The 23,895-nt window shown below is 41.0% G+C and overlaps 1 protein-coding gene across 3 annotated transcripts in view; it reads left to right on the top strand.

Annotated features, from left to right (window-relative positions):
* EXOC2 (exocyst complex component 2) overlaps positions 1-23,895 on the top strand; it is a 156,064-nt gene that overhangs the window by 76,222 nt on the left and 55,947 nt on the right. For all 3 annotated transcript variants that reach the window (XM_060163836.1, XM_060163837.1, XM_060163838.1), the window contains exons 12-17: positions 9,642-9,767; positions 14,384-14,508; positions 20,083-20,148; positions 20,322-20,479; positions 20,848-20,969; positions 22,070-22,131. In XM_060163836.1, the coding sequence (XP_060019819.1) occupies positions 9,642-9,767; positions 14,384-14,508; positions 20,083-20,148; positions 20,322-20,479; positions 20,848-20,969; positions 22,070-22,131 (659 nt within the window). The remainder of the gene's footprint in view (positions 1-9,641; positions 9,768-14,383; positions 14,509-20,082; positions 20,149-20,321; positions 20,480-20,847; positions 20,970-22,069; positions 22,132-23,895) is intronic.

Consider the following 23,895-nt stretch of genomic DNA (forward strand, 5'->3'; position numbering starts at 1 on the left):
GGGAAGTTGTCTGGTTTGGTACATGACTTGGATCTGTTTTGCACGTGAGGAAGCTGCCTCAGAGAAGCCAGGTGACAGACAGCCCAGCTTCTCCGTGTCCTGCACGGTGGTTCCACAGACCTCTCTGTGTTCTGTGGTTGAAGATAGTATTTCATGAAGTGTGTTTCTGAACATGGTGAACGGATGGCACGATGGCAGTGCCTTTTTGTGAAGCTGCATTGCTTTCATTCAGGTCTTCTCCAGAACCTATTTTCAGAATGAAAGCTTGTTGCATTCTAAATCTAAAGAATGAATTGTAAGTTCTTCTATTTGTAACACCTGTACTTGGACTTCTAACACCAGAGAAATGCTTGTAACTGATGGATAACCCAGTCTTGTGAGGTGAAATACAATTTTAAAAAGACAGACTGTAAATATTTTAGACAGGAAAAGACTTCTTTGTGTCTTTGTAAGTAAAGCTGGTTTTTATGCATGAATTTAAGAAACCTAATTAACATACAAGTTTTTTTTTTTTTAAGTCTTTACATGATGCTTTGGGTTAAAATGTTAATTGTATTTAGTCTTGTGGTCTTCAAGAAAAGTTCATGAGCCAAGATGGTGATAGATTTTCAGAGACAGCAGTCCTACATAAAAAAGCCACATTTGTCCAGGTTACATTCTTCTGTATGTGAAGCATTCATTGCTCAGCAGAGGTAGGTCATAGGGTTGATATTTTTATAAACACTGCATTAGAGCCTTCTCTGGATTCCAATTTTTATAATAATAACGCATATGAACCTGGTAGATGGTGCCCCTAGATGTCGCACACCAGGACACAGACAGGAGATGAGCATTACGCCTCAACACACCCTGCCAGGTATCCAGGAATTCCTCACTCGGCTTCTGCAGCCGCCTCTGTAGCCCAAATGTGATCTTTCCGTTTTTCTAAGGGGAGACAAATAGGAGGAAAAAAACAAGAATAAAGATCAACATTAAAAAAAAAATTCATCTTGAAAGCATAAACACCTATGGAAGGGCCTGTTTTCTTCCAGCTTGAGCTAGTCAACTCTACAGCTTCTCTTCCAAAACTTTTACTGCCTTATAGGAAGTGTCATTTGTCTCTTAAAATTTCTGTGAAATAGGGCCAAAATTAGACTAAATCTTCAGGTTTCCTGTCAGGAAAAGCCTTTGGTTTAACCCCCTACGGACATTCTCAAACAGGATTTTGAAAGGTAGCCTTCAAAGGTGTGTTTTTTCCTTTGTTCTGAAAATGATTTTAACTCTAAACTCATTTAAAATACGTGCTGACTACATGTGGTGACTCCAGGGAGAAGCATCTAGAGCAGTTATCTCTGCTTTCTGCTGTCTGCACCGCTAGGGCTTCCCAGAGGACATATTAGAGCAGAGGCAAGTGACGCGTTTAGAATGGAAGCCATAGATTCTTTCAGACAGTCACACAGCAGATGGGAACACATTTCCATGTGGCTCAGGTTCTCTTTGAAAACTTAGAGATACGTCACACCTGAAAGGTTTATTCTGAACCATCACAGTACGGATCTATTATAGAGGAAAAATGTTAAGAATAGAGGCTAATGATCTACTCTTTTAATTATTTCAAACAGAGCAGATTATTAATGACTTGCTGAAATAAAAAGACTATATTTTCAATTCAAGCTCATCAAATACATGCATAAAGTACATTTTAAATTTTTGTACAGTTTCATGAATTTAGTATAACTAAGCTATATTTTTTCTTGATATTTAAAAAATAAAGATGTGACCTTTATGTAGATAATCACTGGGGTTAAAAAAATATAATTCTAGTATTTCCACAATTTGGCATCAGGTAGCTCCTGGGCACCAGATTAGGTTGCAAGCCTCCATTAAGAAATTGGCAGCAGATTTGTCAGATCTTCTACGTAACTACAAAAATGTTTCTATGTTTAAAAAGACAGTAAACGTTTATACATAGATTTCTAATAAAATTTCTAATTTTTTATTTTAAAGTTGTTATCATGAGGTTGTACATTAGGAAGTTTCTTTTATGAAGTTTCATTTTTGGAGATTTAAAAAGTAGTTTCTCTCCTGAATGTTTATTATACCAACGTGAACCCAGAATGATAGACGTTGATTTAAAAAGAAGAAAAGGCACAGCTCCTGCAAGTACAGGTAGGCGACACTGGTTTGGTCTCCACCTTCCCGTCCCTGTGACTGAGTCCTCCCGATGTGAATTGTGCTTTACCTGCTCACTGTTGCTTCAGTTGGCTTTAGAAGAGGCAGTGCTTCTAAATACTTGTAGTGGGATTTTATTCACTTACTTTGAGATTCGTAAGCCATAAAGGATTACAGAAGAAGGTAGATTCAGGAGAGAGGAATAGAAGAAAAGTACCAGTTTATGACTGGAATAGCAAAAATCTTCTCTCCAGCAAAGTGGTGGTCTGGTTTTCCTTTCCCTTTTGTCCTTTTTCTCAGAAAGAGAAGAAACCTAGGTGATACTCAGTGTGCCATGAATTAGATTCACAGTGCATCCTGTTAGAAATTGTCGCTGTTGTTTGTAAACAGTCTAAGTTTATATAAGCAGTTTTAATTACCTGACAGCTTAGCAGGATTTTACGTGATTGTAAATTTGTTTTTTAATCTAATTTGAAAAGACAAATTTAGCTTCCAAATGAAAATGAGGACTAGCAATTAATACTAGTAACTTAAACAGTTTTTTAGAAGTCAGTAAACTAGCACTTGAGCATTTGATTTACTGTTCAAATAGTACAGCGTTCATTCGCAGGTCCTGTCAGTGCTTCCCCAGCTGTTGGGTATGGTCGGAGGAGTGAGACTTGCCTCGTTTTGTGCTCGGTTCTGGTCACCTGGTGGCAGCGTCTGTCTGTGTCAGGTCAGACAGGGCAGCAGGGCTTCCGTCAGGAGGCCCTCTCCGCGTGACGTCCCAGCGCTGGGTCTTTTCTACTTGGCTCACTGTCTGTCTGGGGGGAGACACACCTCCAGCCTTCAGAGAAAACGGTTTTGACAGTAAATGCCCCGCACACCTTGAATTGCTAGCATTGCCTGGTAATTTTAGAATATTCAGGGGTACAGATATTTTATGTCTCCTGTTGTCATTTTTGTAATAATTCTATTGCTTATACAGTCTAAGTAGGTGCTCTCTACTTAAATCTGTATATAACTGCAGAAAAGGGTCGTACTTAAATAAAAGCATAAATAATTTGGTTTTGGTTATTCACCTAACCAGCTTGTTACAATGTATGGTTCTTGCTTATATAGCCAATGTTAGCTGAGAAGTGCTTCTTCAAGGTTCACACCTGTAGTCTTGCTTTTAAAATACGTCTCTTCCTTTCAGCTTTTTTCCGAATGATGGTGGAATACAGTTCAGAATTTGGCCCGCAGCCCTAAGAAGTGGAGTGAGGTTATGCGGCCTGTTAAATACGCCTTCCTTGGTTTAATTTGGATTAAACGATCCCCTTTAAATTGAAGAAGTACCCCGTAGGAACTTCAAATGTATGTATAGAAGCATCAGATCAAAAAGAACATTCTTATCTGTGGACACAGTCTCATTCCTGGAGGTTGGTAGCTGCCTTGCTGCACCCACCCCATCCCAGTCACCGACCTTTGTGTGTGCTGTGCTTGACAGGAGTCCAGCAGGCCTGGGTCTGCAGAGGCTCCTGGCCCCGAGCACGGTCAACAAGCGGCAGGGGGTGGTCCGGCTGCTGCTCAGGACAGGGGCCTGCTGTGCGCAGGAAAGTGTGTTTGGAGGTGTTTCGGGCTGAGGAAGTGGGCCACCTGGAGAGTTGGCTATAGACCAGGGCTCCCCGTACCACGTGGGCTGGGAGAAAGCTGGGCGGGAGGCCGGGGGCCGAGTACACATGGCTGATGTATCACCTGGCCCACATCTGCAGGCCTCCCCCTCCACAGAAAAGCCTCTCCTGCCCTTTGTGTCTCAGGGAGTCTGGTAAACACATACTGACCACTGCATTTAAAGAAGGGAGAGCGCACCCAGATAGCTGGAGTTGAAAGGATTTGGCTGATGTGTGATATGGAATCCTTGGTATAACAAGCATTTCTTACAAATCTTCCTAAAGCCATTATCAGTTTTTTGTCGTACTCAGAGTTTTAAGGTAAACTCTTAAGTTTTTGAGCTTTGCAGAAAATCTTGCCATATCTCTGAAGTTCGCATAAAGCTGAAGACTTTTTATCTGGTAAAAATCTCATAGTTGGAAAAAAATAGCAAATCTTTCAACTCGTTCATAGCAAATTGTGAAAGATAAATAGTTTTTCTTTTAGAAAAGTAATACACTTTAAACTTGATTTCTGTACTGCCACTTTTACTCTTGGTGAAGCAGCTAGGATTGTTAGTGTTCTGAAGAAAGTTACTTCTGCAACTTCTGAAGACAGATTTTCTGTTTTTCTCTTATTAAAAGTAAATTTCTGTTTTGTTTATATAGTATTCCAAAGGTGATTTTTCTAATTTTATATTTATTTGTAATCTGTTAAATTTCTCCTGCATACTCACAATTAGAAAAATAGTTCCCTTTGAGAATGCTGGTAGCATGTTTTAGAAGCTTTATTTAAACCGGAGAAACAGAATGTTGACTCAAGTGTGTCAACGAAAATAAATGATCTGTAATGGGAAAAGAATTTTATTTGATAGAAAAGAGTTTTATTTGAGCCAAACTGAGGACTGTAGCCCAGAAGACAGCCTCTCAGATAACTCTGAGGAACTGTTCCAGAGAAGCATGGTTTTCAGCACAGTTTTATATCTTGTCAGAACAAAGAACATCAAACATGTCAGGGATACAGACCAGCATGTACACAGCGAGTCAGTGTGGCCTTGGCACCTGGGAAGAGAATCTCACCATTCAAGAAGGACCAGCATTGGTGGCCCAGGGAGACAGGCATTTCATCTTTACTTTTAGCGTGGACATTCTTTACTTCTGGCCACTGTGCCCTCTTCTGTAATAATTAAAGCAGACGTACAATGTGTGTTTGATTGAACAGCCACAAACAGGCTGTTCCAGTTAGTATAAAATTCAAGTTGACGCGTGTATAAGCCAGAATGTCTTCCCCAGACCGCAACACGTGAACGTTTCTTCTATCAAGGGTCAGTAATTAAGAAGCTTAGTCATTTTTTTTTTAATTTTAAGTGTTTAAAAGAGTTTTTCTTCCAAGATGCTTCTTCCAAGCATATGTAGATAAGATATATATGTTTTCTTTGATGTATTGGTAAAAACCCAAATATTAGTTCATGGAATTTAGAAGATACAGCTATACCCTAGGATTATTTAGTTCTAGAATTTTTTTAGTATCCTTTTTTTTTTTTCCCCCTACAAACACCATATAGAATTTTAGGACTGGAAATACTGTACTGATGGAAGTGTTGCTGTGTGAAGTTTTGTCAGGAGAGCAATCTTTCCCCATAGTTATTCCTCAGATAACTTGGACAGATTGCGGCCAAGTAACCTTGATCTTATCAGCACACTGTCATTTGAGGGTATTTATTGGTTACTCTGCTTGGTGCCTCTAAAATAGCCAAGCTGTAAGGTCCACAATAACAAGTATGAAATCCTAGTGACGTTTTCCCTGTTACTGTTTTTGTCGCCTTTAATATTTTCTTGATGAAATTTCCTTTTACGACTTAACGCTCACGTGTGCTCTCTGTGTAGAGGCAGAGACTGTTTATACATTTAAACAGCACGCTACTCATCACCCTCAGTTGTCTCAAACTATTCCAGGGAGCAGAATAAGCGGTGGTTCAAAGTTTCAAATTCAGATTTTGTATCATAGAATCAGAATTTTAGAGCTGAAAAAGACACTAAGGCTTGTGTAGTTCAAGCCCTGATTTTTACAGGTGAAGAAGCATATGCCGCCTGTGACTCCTTCTGCCACAGAGCGGGGGCCCCTGGGATAGGGAGCAGTTGTCAGCGTGAGCACAGATGAGGGAAAGCTGGGCTGTGATCCTATTTGAGAAAAACTTTCGTCAGGGATAAAATCGTAGGAACAGTTCATTTCTAGAGAAAATCTACTCTCAAGAAAACAAATGACCTCCCATAACTCATTAATGCAGTTTTAGGTTTGAAAAAGACAAAGTCAAACACAGTTTTACAAAAACTTTAGGCTCTGTCACCTGCAGAACAGCTTAGTGCAAACTGAGCTGCTAATGAAAAACCCAAGTCCTGTGTATATATGTATTGAACACCATCCTTAGGTGGATATCAGGGCAGATAATTTAGTGTTTTCAGGGAAAATATACGAAGTAACATAATTTTCATTTGTGTGTGGTCTGTACATAAATAAGAGCATGATATTATGAAACTTCCTAGTTACTCTCATTTATAACAGTATATTTTATATAACATTTCTCTTAAACATATCAAGAGGTACTGCTATCGTATTGTGAGGTAAAACAGTCAAGAGCAAATGAACGGATTTCTTATATTTTAAAACCTTTTGCTGATTTTATGTTACAGAAACTTTTTTTCATCTTTTTCTTTCTTTTATAATAATGTTTGTTTATCATCAGAAGCACTTCATATTTGTAATAATTTTGTGGGGTATAAATATCGTCATGTAATTTAAGTTTAAAAGGAGTGTCAGAATCCTCAAGTTTTTTTTTTTTGACACTTGATAGTAAATAATTTCTGACAACTGAGATTTTAAATGTTTTCATTAATTTTCTCCTCAAAGGACAATCCTCCTAATTCCCCATAAGATTACTCATTGCAAGACTTTTTCTGACCAGAGAAAGGAGCAGTCTGTTAGAGGAGAGCGAGTTCTGGGCTCAGGCCCGGGCTCCCACTGCACGGCTGGTCCCCGGGCTGTGCAGGGCACCACCTGCCGGACCCTTGGCCCAGCACGCCCACGGACGCATCTGTCCCCAGGGTCTGGGGGCCGTCCTCTCCCTGCTACTGTGCTGTCCTTGCTGCTATTCGACAGACACTTCCAAATAAGAAATTAGTTCTTGGTAAGCTTTCTTTTCCTGATATCGTAGAAAATGATGATACGGTTTCTAATAGAAGGAACGCATGTTCTTAATAGTTTCTGCCATTAAAGGGAAAAATAAATCAGTCTTTTAACAGTTTCAAAATTCAAGTTTATTTAAATTAAACTATACAGGACTTAATATCATGCATTTAAATTAATGTTACGGGGAAAAACTTTTTCTGAGGATCTACTTAATGATCATTGTATATTTTTGTAGGAATGGTATATACAGTGTGTATTTAGGAAACTAGGAGGTTTTCCTTCTAATCAAAAATTTGTAGTCCTGAAACCTTCAAGGGTAGTAACTTATAACGTTTTGAATTAAAGCATTCTCTTCTTGCACCTTTCAATATACATGTTTACATAAATTACACATTTTATACAAACATTTAATGTGGTGCCAAGTTTGGGCTTTTTTACATTTCCTTTTTTATATAAATTTATTTATTTGTGTTTGGCTGCGTTGGGTCTTTGTCGCTGCGCGCGGGCTTTCTCTGGTTGTGGCGAGTGGGGGCTCCTCTTCATTGCGGTGCGCGGGCTTCTCTTGTGGAGCACTGGGTCTAGGTGCATGGGCTTCAGTAGTTGTGGCATGCGGGCTCAGTAGCTGTGGCCACAGGCTTAGTTGCTCCGTGGCATGTGGGATCCTCCCAGACCAGGGCTGGAACTCGTGTCCCCTGCATTGGCAGGCAGATTCCCAACCACTGTGCTACCAGGGAAGTCCCTACATTTCCTTTTAAAATATGTCAGAAAATTGATATTTTGATATTAATTTCTTGAATTCTACAATTAATAGCAGTGGTGACTCTGTAAACTTCAGAGGAAAATGTCATAAATCTTCAAAGCTTCCACACAAATCCCTCTTTGAGATGGGGAAAAAATCAATTATAAAAAATATTATTTCTTCATCTATGTGTTTTCTGAACTCTCATTTTTCTTGCTATTTTAAAATATTGAATTCTACAAGTCTTATCCTAGATTTAATGTGTTCCGAAGTAGAAGTCCATGTAAATAAAGCATTTAGCATAGTAGGTGAAACATCGTGGGTATTTAATAAAATGCCGTTCCACTGAAACTATCTGTTCAAATGACTTGGTTTCTATTTCTGTAAAACCTGCCTGGTAGAATCTGTGAGGAGGCGGGGAGATAGCTCATACTGTATCATGCTGAGTGGCTCATGATGGGAGGAGCCATGAAAGCAGACTCTTTGCTTATATTGTATTCACTTATGTCTTGATTTTCTGCCTCCACTGCCAGGATGTAAACACCTTGAGGACAGGCCTTTACCTGTTAACCCACTGCCATATCCCAGGGGCCTGCAATTCCTGGCACGTGGGAGGGCTCAGTAAAGACTTGTTTGATGCTACTGAATAACTGACACTATCACTGGCATACAATCATTATTTTATAAATGGGTTTCATCTTTTGCCCTTGGAAACAAATCTATAAGCTTTTCATATTCTGTTAAGTTATAAAACAAAGGAAGAGCATTCTTATTGAATAATTTAGTATCAGTCACTCAGTGTATATTGAAGGAATTATATGCAGAAGATCCAGCTGTGGACAGAGACTTAATATTGATCCTTATCCCTGAGAAGTTCTGACTGGAACTGTTAATGAACAGCAGAAGGCAGAATGTTGAGTCAATGAGACGGTGTTCATTCGGAGGGCAGGGAAAGTAGACAGCACTTTGAGCTGGAACAGCAGGAGGCGACTTGTGTTTATTAACAGGATGGGGAGGATGATGAAAAGGGTAGGAAGTGAGGCAGGAAAATGAAAGATGCATTTTCATAGTGTCCTCTGCACCGTAAGCACCCTGTAAATGTTTATTGAATTCAGCTTGTTTTGGAGGTCTTTGAATGCTCGGCCGCAGAGCTCAGAGTGCTGGTTATAGCACCTCTGCAGGCTGACAAGGCGAATTCTACCCATAATGCCAGCCTCTCACTAACAGGATTAGCAACACGGGATTCCATTCCTGGTGACTCTGGAGAACCATCTTAGAAAAAGTGTTTCCTGGTTCTTAGATAATTTGGGTTGGAATTCTGAGGGTTTTCTGGAAGACTTCTGAGAAGAGAATCAAGATAGCAGTATTTTGGTGGTATTAATCCAGGACAATAAAGAGAATGTCTTGACATTCTCTAGTGAAGTGTTAGGCTTCTAGAATATTAACAGTGTGGGGTGAAAAGGGTCCCAACTAGGTGGCTGGCAGTGGGAATAGAAATAAGAAATCACATCCCACATTGCAAAGAAAGAAGTTGTGGTATTTGGAGATTTAAATTTTAAGGGGGAAGTCAAAGATTTATGCTGTTAAGTCTGCTCCACTAAACCCTGTACCTTCCTTTCCAAGTGCCAAGTTGCTTTTCAAAAAAGAATTTTTCATCCTGATTTTTATGTTTATGGAACCCCCTCCCCTCCGTTTTGCTGAACATTCATTCTGAAATGATATGTAAGTTACATGTCTGTATTAAGCCAGAGTAATAGATTTAATCCTCCAAATCTGTATGGTGGGAGTGACTTTTAAAAGCTATTTAGAGAAAATATTTCTGGTTTTACTTTAGTAGATGTCTTCTTTAAAAAAAAGAATGGAACGGTTGAGCAAGAAATCTCTCAGAGAAGAGATCCATTAAATCACTTAGTAAGCTCTGTGAGTCCATGGAAACGCTGCCTCTCTCTTCCAGGGCCACCGGGCCTTCACAGCGCCACGCTGGACCTGGACGGCGATGTGCGTGCCTCCATGCCGGGTCATCTAGGCCAGACGGCGTCTCTGAAGAGGGGTAGCAGCTTTCAGCCTGGTCGAGATGACGGTGAGTGTCTCCCTCCCACCTGTATCTTTTAAATTTGTACTCGTGTAATAGCCAGCATTTTTCTCTTGGAAAATTCCATAATTACCTGTGTTACTGCTGCTGAGTATTACCAGCCATCATCCCTTCTACTTAAGCAACTACACAGTAATTAAATTTAGATAATTAAAATGAATTTTACATTGTACATTAAAGAAATGCCATTTGATTTTTTAGTAAGTCATTTCATTGGGCACAGGTCAGTGTTATTCAACACATTTCTGTGGTTGAATTTTTAAAAATATGCCACAGAAAAAATTATCTGAGAACGTCTTTAGGATGAAGGTTGCAACAAAAGTGAATCTCTGTAGTCAGTACAGAAAAATAGTAGACACCTTTTTAATGAATTTTAAAATTTGGTTTGAAAAGAGTTGTTTGTTTATTACCCGTAAATTAGTTGCTAATCATTTTTTCTACGCTAAGGCATCTCAAGTTGTAACTGTGTTACATTTCTTCCTGAGGTTGACATTTATCTTTTGATTGTTTACCTATATGAGATACAAAACATGTTGGTTATAATGCCTTTGTGTACCAATTAGATGCTGTTAGTCACTGGTTACTTACAACCTCAATAATAGATATAAGAAATGCAAATAAGGTAATAGAAATACCTTACTTCTTATTAAGTTCAAATACCTCTAAAGATTATTTCAAAGTATTTCATATTATTCTTCTGAGTACTGGAGTAGAGATTTTTTTTCTAAAGTTCTATTAATAATATGAATGAATGTCCATCATAAGCACTAAAATCAAATGATACATTTGCACTAAATGAAGGGATTCCATAACTGTCAGTGTGGCTTCTTCTTGTCCTGTTCCATTCTCCACCCAGCCCACCAAACTCTAGAATAAACACTGGAGAGAGCAGAACTGTTTGATTCTGTACATTGTGGTACCGTGTAGCCCTCTAAGCAGATATAGCCAGGGCCTGACCCTGAAGTGCAGCCCACCTGAGTTTCAAAAAAATACTTCCTTTCTTTAATGAGTAGGATGACACATGATCTGTGAAAACCCTTTCCACACCCCTTCCTTGCCCTTATGTGATTCACTACCACCCGTGGACATGCTGACAGGCTTAAAACAGTTAGAAATTATACTTGAGGCTGACTGTAATGAATTACATCATCTTGAACAGTTCAAATTTATCCTGCCTGGGGTTTGTCAAGCATCAATTTTATCTAATTCTGGAAATTTCCATCAAATTTGCAAAATTTTTGGCTATCATTTTGTCAGATATCTTTCTGCTCTGCTTCCTTTTCTGGAATCCCAACTGCATGTATGTTAAGCCAATGGATTATCCCGTAGATCACTGAGGATCTGTTCCCCACCCCAGTTTCTCCACTCTGTGCTCCACTGTAGAGTTAATTGTTATGCCTTCTCTGATCTTTTATCTTCAGCATCTAAGCTGAAGTTTCATGTAAAAGTTTCATGTACTTTTTCATCTCTAGAAGTTCCATTTGGTTCTTTTAAATATCTTCCCTTTCTTTCCTCATTATTTCACGTTTTCCTTTACTTGAACATTGTCCTTACAGGTTAATTCTCTCTGTCATTTGTGGCTCTGTTACTCTTGACTAGTTTTCTCCCTGGTTTCTGGTTCTGATTCTCCTTCCCCTTTTAGCCTGGTTAATCATGTTTCATTGTTTCTCAGACACTGGGAATGTTCAGTGTTGAGTGTCGGGGTTTTGTTCTCTTCCTTTAAAGAGTGTGAGACTTTGTTTTACCGGTTACTTGCAAATAAGTTTGATTCATCCAAGGCCTGTGGTTAGTTGCTGGAGCAGTAGCCTACCTTCCAGGGAGACTTGAGGCCACTCCTGAATGGCCTGGGGTCACTCAGGAGGACTGCTCCCCTCCCGTATGATTCCTGGGAACCCTTGGCCTTACTACTCCCTGGCTGCTCTTTGCCTGGTTGTGAAGTTCACTGGACATGAGCATGACTTAGGAAGACTCTTATGTGGATTCTGGGAGCTTTTTTCCCACGTAGTTCCTCCCTCCTTTCCAGAACTCTTCCATGTATCATCCACTCACCCCCGCTGCCCTGAGCTCCATCTTTCCAACTCCGAAAGCCCACTGAGCTTTGCTTCAGTTCCTCCTCCCTTGACCTCTCTTGTCTAGAAATGGCAGGCAGAAATCCAGAGCAGCTGTGGGCTCCCCACCTGTTCACTTCCCCTTCCCTTAGGGATCACAGTCTTGTGCTGCCTATGAAATGCTTGTTTAGATATTCCCCCACCCCCACCCCCGCCCCACAGTTTTCTAGTTGTTCACCACCAGAGGTTAAATCCAGCCCTTGTTACTCCAGCATGGCTAGAAGTGAAAGCAAAGTAAGTCAGCTTTAATTTCTCCAGAGTTATTACTTGAAATTGGAACATTATGAGGGATTGCTTGCAGTAAACAATAGCTGTGAATAAAGTTGAGGAAGCTCATTCTTGATCTTGTGATCAAAAAAAGCCTACGTTATGACTTCTATTGAGACAAATTAGATACTCCTGCCATATTCCCTTAGTTCTTTTCATCAGTCTTAGGAGATAACTCTTAAAGTTATTCTTTCAGTGATAGAGCATGTGGGAATTTATCAATAAGAAAAGAAAATCCAAAATCATTTTTTAGTTATAATGATCAGAATTTGGATGTAGTAGGCTTAGAAGGAACAAGGGGAAAGGGCTCTCAGTACACACATACACACGTGGGTGTAAAGAATCTGCTGGTGATAAAAAGATCAAAAACACATGACCCTCAGAATTGTTCCCTGTCACCGGGCAGGAGGCTGCAGGAGCCCGTGTGTTTTCCGAGAGCCCTGGTGCCTGAGTGCCAGCCCCTCGGTAACACGGCCCTGCAGCCAGTGTGCACCTCTGGCGGGGACGCTCCATCCCAAGGGGAATTCAGACAAAATCATTTTATCAGTTTATCTGCTATAGAAAGATTCAGCCAATAGAATCCAGAATCTTTTTGGAAGCCTTTTGGAATTGGTTTGTTTTTATTTATACTTGTCCAGATACTTTTCCCATCATAAAATCGTTTCACATAGAATACTTGTTAATTTTTTTTCTTTTTTTATATACATTTATTTATTTGTTTTTGTCCGCCTTGGGTCTTCATTGCTGCACGCCGGCTTTCTCTAGTTGTGGCGAGCGGGGGCTACTCTTCGTTGCGGTGCACGGGCTTCTCATTGCAGTGGCTTCTCTTGTTGCAGAGCATGGGTTCTAGGCTCATGGGCTTCAGTAGCTGTGGCTCGCGGGCTCAGCAGTTGTGGCTTACAGGCTCTAGAGCACAGGGTCAGTAGCTGTGGTGCATGGGCTTAGTTGCTCCGCGGCATGTGGGATCTTCCCAGACCAGGGCTCAAACCTGTGTCCCCTGCACTGGCAGGCAGATTCTTAACCACTGCGCCACCAGGGAAGCCCAGAATACTTACTAATTAGTGGATTCAACAAGAGAGAAGCTGAGTTTACTTCCTATTTGTTTATTTTGTGGTTTTTAAAAAGATTTCTTTTTAAGTGGTGAGAAGGCAGTGTTCCCTCTTTCCCTTGGGGTGGAGGCATCCTCTGTGCCGACTGCTCTTGGGAGCAGACGGTGTGTGTGCAGGACGTGTGCGCACACAGAGCCACCTGGGTGTCGCAACTTCAGACCAAGGGGGACTCGTCAGCTTGGGTCACTTTCACGTGTTCCCCGCAGACCTGGCCGAGGATCTGTGAGCTCGGGAGCCCGATGAGCTCTCCCAGCAGGGGATGCAAACCGGAGATCAGTTCGGCTGCAGGAGCATGGATATTTTGAAACTAATTTTCAAAAAATTAGTCTTTCGAAATTAATTTTGGGGACTATCTTGTGTAAGAGTCTGCTTGCACCCTTATGAGGTGGGTCTTCTAAAGCTTCAGGTTTTAGATCTTGTCCTGTCTCCTGCCTTGTCCTTGGCCTGTGATACTGGAGCTGTGGCCACGCCAGGTCTGCTACTGCCACCGTTGGAAAGCAGCTCGTGTCAGTCCATGTTGAGTTGGTCTGTAGGTGATAAAGGGTGGGGGGATTGGGAAATAGTTGGTGCTCGCAGACCTAATACTTTCACCTTTATTCCCTCGAACTTACTCTTCCCACAAGAAATCTGTCAGACCTTGTTTCCCACTTTCTACAATAACTGCGTTAAATGATGTGTTATCCAAGAGGCTTCAGTGTTTTTACTTTCTGTTAAATGTATTTGTTATGGGAGGAGTTTTTAATTACATGACTGTGCTTGAATATGTCCCTTTATGATAATTTGATTCCTTACTGAGTTTCCACCACTGAGTTACAACCTGAAGACAGCAGGATTGGAAAGCCGAAGCCCCTCCTCTGTGAAGGTCTCCTGTCCTGCCTCCGCTCCCCACTTGCCCCGCCAGACCCGCTGAACAAGCAGGCCCCTCTGCTCACTGTGCTGCCACAGGCGTTGGTAGTTGGTGGGAAAAGGAAATACTGGTCTATCAGCAGATAAAAGCTCTGCAGCCCAAGTGGGACAGCACGGGGCACGTTTTTAGGTGGGGGAGCAGCAGTATGTTCAAACGCATTTTTAGTCTTGATTCAAAAGGATATTAATAGTATTTTATTCTTTTCCTCTTTAGCGTGGAGATACCAAACTCCCCACCGGGTGGCATTTGTTGAAAAATTGACCAAGCTTGTTTTAAGTCAGCTGCCCAACTTCTGGAAACTCTGGATTTCATATGTTAACGGAAGCCTTTTCAGTGAGGTATGTGTACAGATTTGACTATAGTTGTAGCTAAGTCGTGGATTTCTAGTCTTAAAAATTTTAGATTTTGAAGTGACTTTTTTAAAGCCTCAGAAGCCCAAAGCCTCTAAGTATTGTCAGATGTTTTAAGATTAGTAGAAAATGCTGTAAAGCCCTAACACTTAATAGCTGTATGGCCTTGAACAAGTTACTCAGCTCTTCCGGGAGTCACTGTCCTTGATTGTAAAGGAGAACAGTGAGGGTCTCTCTCAGAAGGCAGGGGTGAGTGCTCAGGGAAACAGTGGCTTAAAGAATAGAAGAATCTGAATTGAGTATAATGCCAGTCAGGCCATGTGGTGGATGAAACTGTCGTGCAATTGATGATGAACAGGTGATACAACAGGGATCAAATGTTTGCATCTTGCACATGGGTCTCAAGTGAGAGGGAACTTCCTAGTTGGAAAGAACTTAAAGATCCTGTTTTCTGGCCCCTATGTGATCAGCCTGGAGAAGTTGTTTAAGGCTTTACACTCTCACAAGTTGCACGTGTACTTAGTGTCCTAATCATGTATAATTGGAGCACAGAAATTACGAGCGTAAAGTAATGACTCTTGACTTTTGTGCGTAGCACACAGATTCGGACTCGTCACTCAGTTGTCTCACGTCAAGTGCCCATGACAGGCCTCCAGGTCCCAGAATATAGACTCTGAGGCCCTTTGCCTGGAGCTGTGGTGGCTCAGGAGAAGACAGCTCTGGTTTCGTATCTCCGAGGAGACTCTTCACAGCCCTGGGGAAGCTGGGAGAGGCGGGGTCTTCCTGGGGCTAGTGCACTTGCCAGCACAAAACCGCTTTTGCTCTTTTACACCAAGGACACCTCTGCAGTTTGACAGAAGGTGGTGGGTGTCTTGGTTCTCCAGGATCCATCCAGTCTCCTTTGACCATGGATACATGCTCATGCTGCTATTAAAGAAGTTTGCCACTATCTCTTTTCCTTTTAACGTGGTAGATCCCTAGATGTTTGTTTAAATGAAAGGTTAGTTATCTAAGCCATAAAATTTACTTAGTACATGAAAAACAGAAAAACAATAGTGCATGCAAAACAACAGACTCCTTCATGCAGAAAAACCTACCTCTTAAGCATGAGTTATCCCTCTTTTTTTCTTACATTAATTTCAGCAGTGTATCAGTTACTGACACATTCAAATATTATAGCAATAAATAACATACCTCACAACTCTTTCATGTCCATTTTGTATTACCTGGTTATTTTACAAAAGCTCTGTTAAAAAGTTCACTGTGCAGAGAAAGTCAGTCTTCCATAAAATATGTGTAGAGTTTGGCTGGCCTTCATTGCTGCCTGAAGAAGAGAGTGCCTTTAGGTGTCCTGAAAAGAGTTTTCTCAGCGTTGTGCTTTCAGACGTGCCTGATCAGCCCGCATTTTTGTTCATGGCAGCTGGATGAGAGTGGCGGCCTCTGTGGTGGGGAAGGTTTGGGTTTCTTGCCTTTTGCTGCAGTGGGGGACAGCCACCCGCTCCTGCCGTGTTGTACCCTCCTCCTCTTACCTGCTCCCTCTAAAGCAGAGCTCTTGTGAGACTGGAAAGGGGAGGTGCTTCCATGCCAGTGCCTGGACAGCTGTGTTCACAGTGTCTCTTGCAGAGCGCCAGGGTTAGAGTAGAACACCCAGTGTGTGTCGCTTACTAGCTGTGACCTTGGGCAGATACCGTTACTTCTCAGCCTACTTCCAGGGGGATGGTTTGGGAATTAGATGAGTTAATATTAAGTGAAGTGCTTATAACCGTGTCGGGGAGATAAAAAAGAATTTGCTCTTATTATTTGGAGTAAATATTTATTCCAGTATTTGAAGTGTCATTGGCCTGGCACACAGTAGGTGTTTCACGAACAAAGCTTAGTAGTGGTGAGAAGTGTGGGGCTGATGTAGAACAGAGACGTGCTGAACGTTGCCAAGGCGGGTTCTCACGTGTGAAGGAGCAGAACCCAGGAAACGTCTGGAAACCTAGTTCTGTTTCCAGCCGAGTGTTTTCCTTCCAACTGGAGCGGTGTCTGGAGGTGGCCCCCACGCATGGACAGTAGTTGCCTCATCTTGCATCTTTCTAGGGTTTTTTGATCTGAGATGATTTAGTGAAAACGGACGGTATTCTCCTTCTCACAGGTTATATACCTAGTTGTCTAAACGTCTAGATGAAGTGTTCGGTTGCAGATGAGGAATAAATGAGCTCAGGAGTCACAGCACTGGAAAATCACTGTGATCAGTTGTGCTGAGTTGGGTGTGCCTGTGGAATTTCCAACAGTTTATACTCATAAACTTTTCTTAAAAGTTTATGGTAATAATTATTAAGTGTAATTCACTGTACAGATTTGGGCATGTTTTTAAACTAAGTGACTCTCTATTGAAAAACCAGAAAGACACCAGAGGACAGTGGAAGGAATGGAGGAGTTAGGAAAGGGTGCCAATCATGTCATGAGTGAGATCCAGAGACTTAATTAAATTAATATTGGGAAGAGTTCCAGGGTTTCAATCTCATACAAGAAAGCTCTCTTAATATTTAAACACGATTTACTTGGAATTTCTTATTTTTTCTTGTTGTAAAACTGTTTTGTTTTATTTCGAGTTCATCTGTTAAAAGATTTAGATGGAGTTTCCAACAGTTTAACAAATAGTTCTTCAGACCAGTCAAGGCCATGTGAGGTAACATATGTGAATCAAAACAGTGCGATCTAGCCGTTGGTCTTACCACAAAGTAGTTTTGGTCTGTGTGTGCAGGAAAGAGTTAAGGTTTTTAGCTAGCAAAATGGTTAATAGTAGGTTAAGATTTTACCTTTAGATATATTTTAAATGTAGTGTATTTTGAGGTGAAAACTTTTAAAGTATCCAAATAATTTTTAAACTTTAGGAATCAGCATTTTAAAAAATTGCATAACTCATAGTATGTAAATTACAGTGTCCTTTCTGTTCCAAAATTAAATTTTCTTTTAAAAGTAGGGCAAAGTGTACATAATTCAGCATGTTGGAGATGTTCAACTCTTCATCAGATTAAAACAATAAGTAACGACTTTTTTAACAATTGCAAGAGGTATGCCTTACAGGTAGTTCCCCTACCCTCTCCACTTCTTTTGTGTTTGGAGACAGGCCCTCGATGTTTAAATAGTTATTCTGTCCAGTAGGTGTCATCATGCGTGCATTAGCACCTGTTTGGTGGGCAGAATTGTTCTGGCAAAGTTTAACCTAAATTTTGGTATGATGTTTTTCAAACAATTGATTTTCACTCTTTTGATTCAAAAATATTTCACAGAACAAAGAAAGGACTGTGAAATAATCTTCCCCTTGAACAAGCCCATTGTATAAAAAATTCAGCGTTAGGTGCTACGGCAGATAAAACCAGAAAATACCCCATCTGACGGGACACTTGCAGGTTTGTGTGGGCTTGACCCTTCCCGGGGACAGATGACACCTTCTTCCAGAGGCCCTTCCCATCCGTCCTCCACAGCACAGTGAGCCAGGGCTCAGAAGAACAACCAATAGGGTGTTGGCTCTGTTTCCAACCGTGTATATAAAGAGAATGAGCTTTACTCTAAGGAGTTGGCTCGTGTGACTGTGGAGGGTAGCAAGCCCCAAAGTCCACAATCAGCACGCTGGAGACCCTGCAGTTCCCAGCTGGAGGCCAGCAAACTCCAGACCCAGAAGCACCACCGTTTCACCTTGTTCTGCCCAGGCCTTCTGCGGACACCAAGTAGGCAACCTGAAATTCAAATTTGGACCTCAGAGGAAAGATTTGGGCTGGAGATGTAAATTTGGAACGGTGATCTTGAGATTTATAATAAGAAATATATATTTGATCTTGCTCACCCTTGATATTGTGACTTCCTAAGTGAGGAGTGGTAAAAGATGCCTTTTGTTGTAATAATGAGTGTCTCCCACCTGAGGATGGGGGCTAGTTGTCTGGAGGACCAACCCTGTGTTTAGAGGGTAGGAGCTTTCAGTCCCACCCCCAGACCTCTGGGAGAAGGGCTGGAGGCTGAGTTCGGTGACCAGTGGCCAGTGATCTAATCAATTGTGTCTACTTAATGAAGCCTTCATAAAACCCCCAAAGGACACGTGGAGGTTGGGGAGAGTGTCCCACCTGCAGAGGGCAGGGGACTCCACCCCTTTCCCCACACCTTGCCCTGTGTCTCTTGTCTTTGTAGCTGGTCAAACTCCGACATGAGCCCCTCTGGTCATGCCTCACTGCAGCTCTAAAACGCTTCAGTTACTTCTCATTTGTCCTAAAAAGAATCAATTTCTGTAAATCCTGATATACAAAGAATTTTGATGGTTGTTGGCCAATGAACTTAGAAATTTGCTTATTGAATTATTATTGTGAATTTGGGGTTTAGTTTTTTTTAAAAACTAAACTTAAATTCTTTTAAAAGCGCATCTCTACAAAGAAAAAAATGATAAAAGCTGCACGATAAGTGTAAATTAGCTCCGGAAGAGGTGTGTGTGTCTGTGTGTGCTGGCCTCTTCTGTCAGGGTGTCTGATACTTTGTTGAAGATGTCAGCAATCCTTATCCTTGTCTTACTCCTTCCCGTCAATGGTGTTGATCCTGTAGACCAACTCTCCACACTGTTTCTCTAGCTTATACCTTAAATAGAAATAGCATACCTTGAAGTATTTTAAAATTACCTTGGCATCAATGTCATAATTATTTATAATGCAGTTGTTCCTAAGTAAAAAGTTCTCTAACCAAATACACCAGTATTTTACCTTTAAAGGGTAACTTTTACATTATGTTGGTGAAGTATCTGAATTTTCTTTTACATTGTACCATTTTGTGATTACTTCTTCCTTTGGAAAGTTCCCTAAGTTTGCTCTGCTAGGACATTCTGTATAATAATATTTAGTTGGTAGAAAATTTGGTAATAAAAAGTTAACTGAAATCCAGTGGAACAGATTTCTCATTTAATCAGTGTAAAGTGGTCTTCTACACATTAAGGAGAAAGAAATCAGAGGAAAACATGGCTATCAGTAAACAGATAACAACCAATTCTAGAATACATTCCCTCCTAAATTAGACTGTGAGGCCCCTGGAAGAAGAGCAGTGATGTGGAATTTTTTAAAGTAAAATGCCAGCGCTAATGCTCATGTTCACGAGAACTGTCGGGAGGAGTGGAGCGGGGTGTCCAAAGGCGTCCAGACACTTGTCCAGAGCTTCTGCTCCTCTCGTTTCTGCACCCACTGCCCGGGAAGTGGTGCTGGAGCGGCATTGTGGACTGAATGCCCGTAGGCTTAACTGTAGAAAACTGTGGATGAAAACAGCATGTGAAATTCACCTACAGAAAGTTTCAGTTTAATACTTAGGTTTATTTATGAGAATTGTACTTAAAGGTTTTAGGAAGATGAATAGCTTCTTCTTGGAATAAGAAGGGTTTTCTAATTGGTCATCCTTTAATCAGAAACTTAGATTACTTCTTATACATTCCTTTTAATCAAGTTATAACTATATTTCATGCTTTCTTTATATACAACTGCTAAAGCATTTCTTTTTTTTTATAAATTATTTCTAAAGACAACTAATTTTTTTTTTTTAATTTTTAAGACTGCTGAGAAGTCAGGCCACATTGAAAGATCAAAGAATGTAAGGCAAAGACAAAATGATTTTAAGGTGAGTTAAGGATAGGTATGTAGACTTTTTCTTGGGGTAGGGTTTTCTCAAGCAAAGTGACTAGAGACCTTGATGTACATTGAAGACATTTGTCTTGTGCAGGCCGACTCTTCCAGTTGATTTAATCAAGTTGATACCTTTTAATGTAGTTTTGTTTGTTCATCATTGTCTAGAAAATGATCCAGGAAGTAATGCACTGTCTGGTGAAGCTGCTCCGGGGGGCCCTGCTCCCGCTCAGCGTCACGGAGGGCGGAGGGCGGCAGTGCAGAGGCTGGGAAGTGAAGGCCGAGCTCTCTGGGCAGGGGCTCGCTCACGCCATCCAGACTCTGAGGTAAATGTGGGCGCGTTCTCCGGAAAAGGAGGAAACACCACACACTCAGTGTGGGATATGATTTTTAATACACTCAACACAGAATTTTACTGTCTCCTTTTGTGTCCGCTGTTTCCCGTGTGTCACCTGATAACTAAGCTCTTAAACCTTGCTGGTGCTTTTGTCTGATGAGAATGTCACCTTTTTCATTGTTTAGTTCAGTGTCACTGTGATATCCCTGTGAATGGGCTTACTTTCCCCATGTTTTCAACATAACGCTGTAGCTTATAAGCACCATTGTGAATCGTTGTGGGATGGCCAAAATGATGTCTGGAATTGCTTCCAGATCCTGCTCTGCTGACATTTGTTTTGCTGTGTTTGTTCTACAGGCTTACTTATGAATCCTTGACTGCCCTTGAGATTCCTAATGACCTGTTACAGACGATCCAGGACCTCGTCTTGGACCTTCGAGTGCGTTGTGTGGTGGTCACACTGCAGCACACAGCGGAAGGTATGTTGAGAAAAACTGATGACATTGGCTAGACAACAGTTATTTGCACATGCCACCTCTTTCCAGCTTCCAAATCCTTAAAAACATTAAAGATGCTCTGATAGAAATCTGAGTATTTCAGACTGTCTTTAGCTGCTCAATATAACTTTTTTCCTTTTTTGAAACTTTTCAAATCTATTTACTTTGAGATGCCAGACCATATATAAATTAAGATGGGTATACTTGAAAAATATTTAAGGATATAAGAACATCCTTATGGAAAATGCTAAGTGGAAAAAGTCGAATATAAAATGTGTATAAAAGTATGATCCCAATTTTGAAAATATATATATGTATATTTAAAATTTTTAATTTAGAAATGTCAACATAAAATCAGAAGAAAGACCGTTAACAGTTTCTCTTTGCCGCAGAAGTTATAGGTGTTCATTTTCTTTATACTTTTATAGAGTTTTCAGGATTTCTGCATATAGTCATAAACAATGAAGGTTATCTTTACAAAGCAGCCTTTTGGGTTATTAAACATTTTCAAAAACAATCAAGAATATTGTTGTGAAAGGCACAGCCGTTGGTATCTGTCCCAAGGACTTTGCTGTAGGAAGGCTGTGTCTGCACAGCACCGGCCCCTGGCCCGGGTCGGGGCTGAGCCCTCAGGTGTGCACTGGTCGTGTTCTTCCCTCCGTGGGAATCACGTTGTCATCATCGGGAGCATACAGGACTGAGAGAGAGTCCACTTTGGTCATCAGAAATCTTAGGGGGAAATGCCGTGTGTCTTGTATTGTACCTGTTTAATATTATCAGGAGTGCTGAGTAACTACTAAGTTGTTGTCTGAAGCTGTCACTGAACCTAGCCCAGCATTCTCCAGATTGGGCTACACAGTAGACAATTTTATTTACATTAATGTTGTATTAGAAAAATCCAGTGAGTGATACACATTTAAATCCTTGAGTCTACCAGAATTATATTCTCTCCCTACTTTCACTGATTTTTTACAAACTTATATAAAACAATTAAAAACCATAACCTTTATGCATTTTTATCTCTCTGAAGTTCAGTGAGATAATTATAATAAGACGCACTCGTGTACTTGTGTTCCCTCTAGAAGTAAAGAGATTGGCTGAAAAGGAAGACTGGGTTGTCGACAGTGAAGGCCTGACGTCCCTAGTAAGTTTAAATTCTTTTTGGTGATTAATCATTAGTGTCTGTTATATTCAAAATAATTGATTTATTTTGATAATGAGCATATGCTCTCTATTGCAACTCTAAAACGTTTCTGGAAATGCAGAAGCAAACTTCTTAAAGTTTTCCTTCTCAGAGTCATTTTTGCTTAACACTAACCACAGGTATTTAAAACTGAGTAAAAACAGTGGATCCCCCTTTAGAGTGATCTTTCTTCATCCTGTGACTCTTAACTATTTTTTGTTGTGTTACATTTTTTAATGTAATTCTAAGTTACCCAGCAATTTGAATTTTTCGGAAAAGCACGATAGGAAACCAGTGCTGTTGCTGGGCCCTAAGGCAAAACAGGCAACAGCGAACTTCTCCAGACGCATGCAGGGGTCAGGTGGGCAGTTAAAACCATGGTCTGTTCGCTCTGGAATAATCATCTTTTCAGATGGGGCTTTGAGATTTTCAGAATCCCCTTGAAAATAGTGTTAGAGTTTGTGAGTTCTCGTGATTTTGAGTCTGTCCCATGGATCCCACAGCAACCTGTATGTGGGTGTCAGGCAAGGTTAAAACATTCAGTGGCTTAAAGAAGAGGGCATTTCCTTTTTCTCCCCCACTAAAGAGGTTGGGACTGGTGTGGCAGCTTTGTCATGTAGTACGGGCAGTGTCCAGGGCTCCTCCGACTCCTGCTTTGTGACCCTTAGTGTGGCTCCTCTCTCAGGATGGCCTCATGACACGGGATGGCCACTGCAGTTCCAGCCACCACAGCCTTATTCCTGTCAGCAGGGAAGTCCAGCATTTTCCCAGGAGCCACAACTGACAACTCTGCTTACATCTAATTGGCCATAATTTATCCACGTGCCTACTACCCCTGTCTGCAACGGAGGCTGGAAAAAATGTAGTTTTTCAGCAGAGCACAATCCTGGCCCCAACAGTTTCTGCCTTACCTTAGTAGACAGGTACAGTGGAATAAAACGGTCTGACTTGCTCACATTTACAAAGTAGTGGGGCTCAGGTTGTTGAGGAGCAACCACCCCCTGTAACATTTCTTCATGTCCTTGAATTTGTGTGCTTGTCCACAGCCTTCCTCTGACAATTGGGGATTTTTTTTGAATTTTATTTATTTTTTTATACAGCAGGTTCTTATTAGTTATCCATTTTATACGTATTAGTGTATATATGTCAGTCCCAATCTCAGTTGGGGAATTTTTGACAAGTTGAAATTCTTCTTTTCCTCCAAAGTTCAAAGTTCTTTCTTAAGTTAATACAAAGCTGTACAAGTGTGTGTTTGGAACAGCAGTGCTTACTTCCAAATTTTTGTAAATTAAATCATGCTTGAAATTAGGGGAATTTATTTTTAATAAGTCTTATAATTATATATGTATATTTTTAAATCTTCTTATTATTTTTGGCTGCATTGGGTCTTCAGTGCTGCACATGGGCTTTCTCTAGTTGTGGCGAGCAGGGGCTGCTCTTCATTGCGGTGGGAATACTTCTCATTGTGGTGGCTTCTCTTGCTGCAGAGCACGGGCTCTAGGGGCGCGGGCTTCAGTAGTTGCAGCACACGGGCTCAGTAGTTGTGGCTCGCAGGCTCTAGAGCGCAGGCTCAGTAGTTGTGGCACACGGGCTTAGTTGCTCTGCGGCATGTGGGATCTTCCTGGACCAGGGCTCGAACCCATGTCCTCTGCATTGGCAGTCGGATTCTTAACCACTGCACCACCAGGGAGGTCCCTGTAATTATATTTTAAAGGATTTAATTTT

This window comes from Lagenorhynchus albirostris, chromosome 10 (assembly GCF_949774975.1).
Source record: "Lagenorhynchus albirostris chromosome 10, mLagAlb1.1, whole genome shotgun sequence".
Classification (NCBI taxonomy): domain Eukaryota; kingdom Metazoa; phylum Chordata; class Mammalia; order Artiodactyla; family Delphinidae; genus Lagenorhynchus; species Lagenorhynchus albirostris.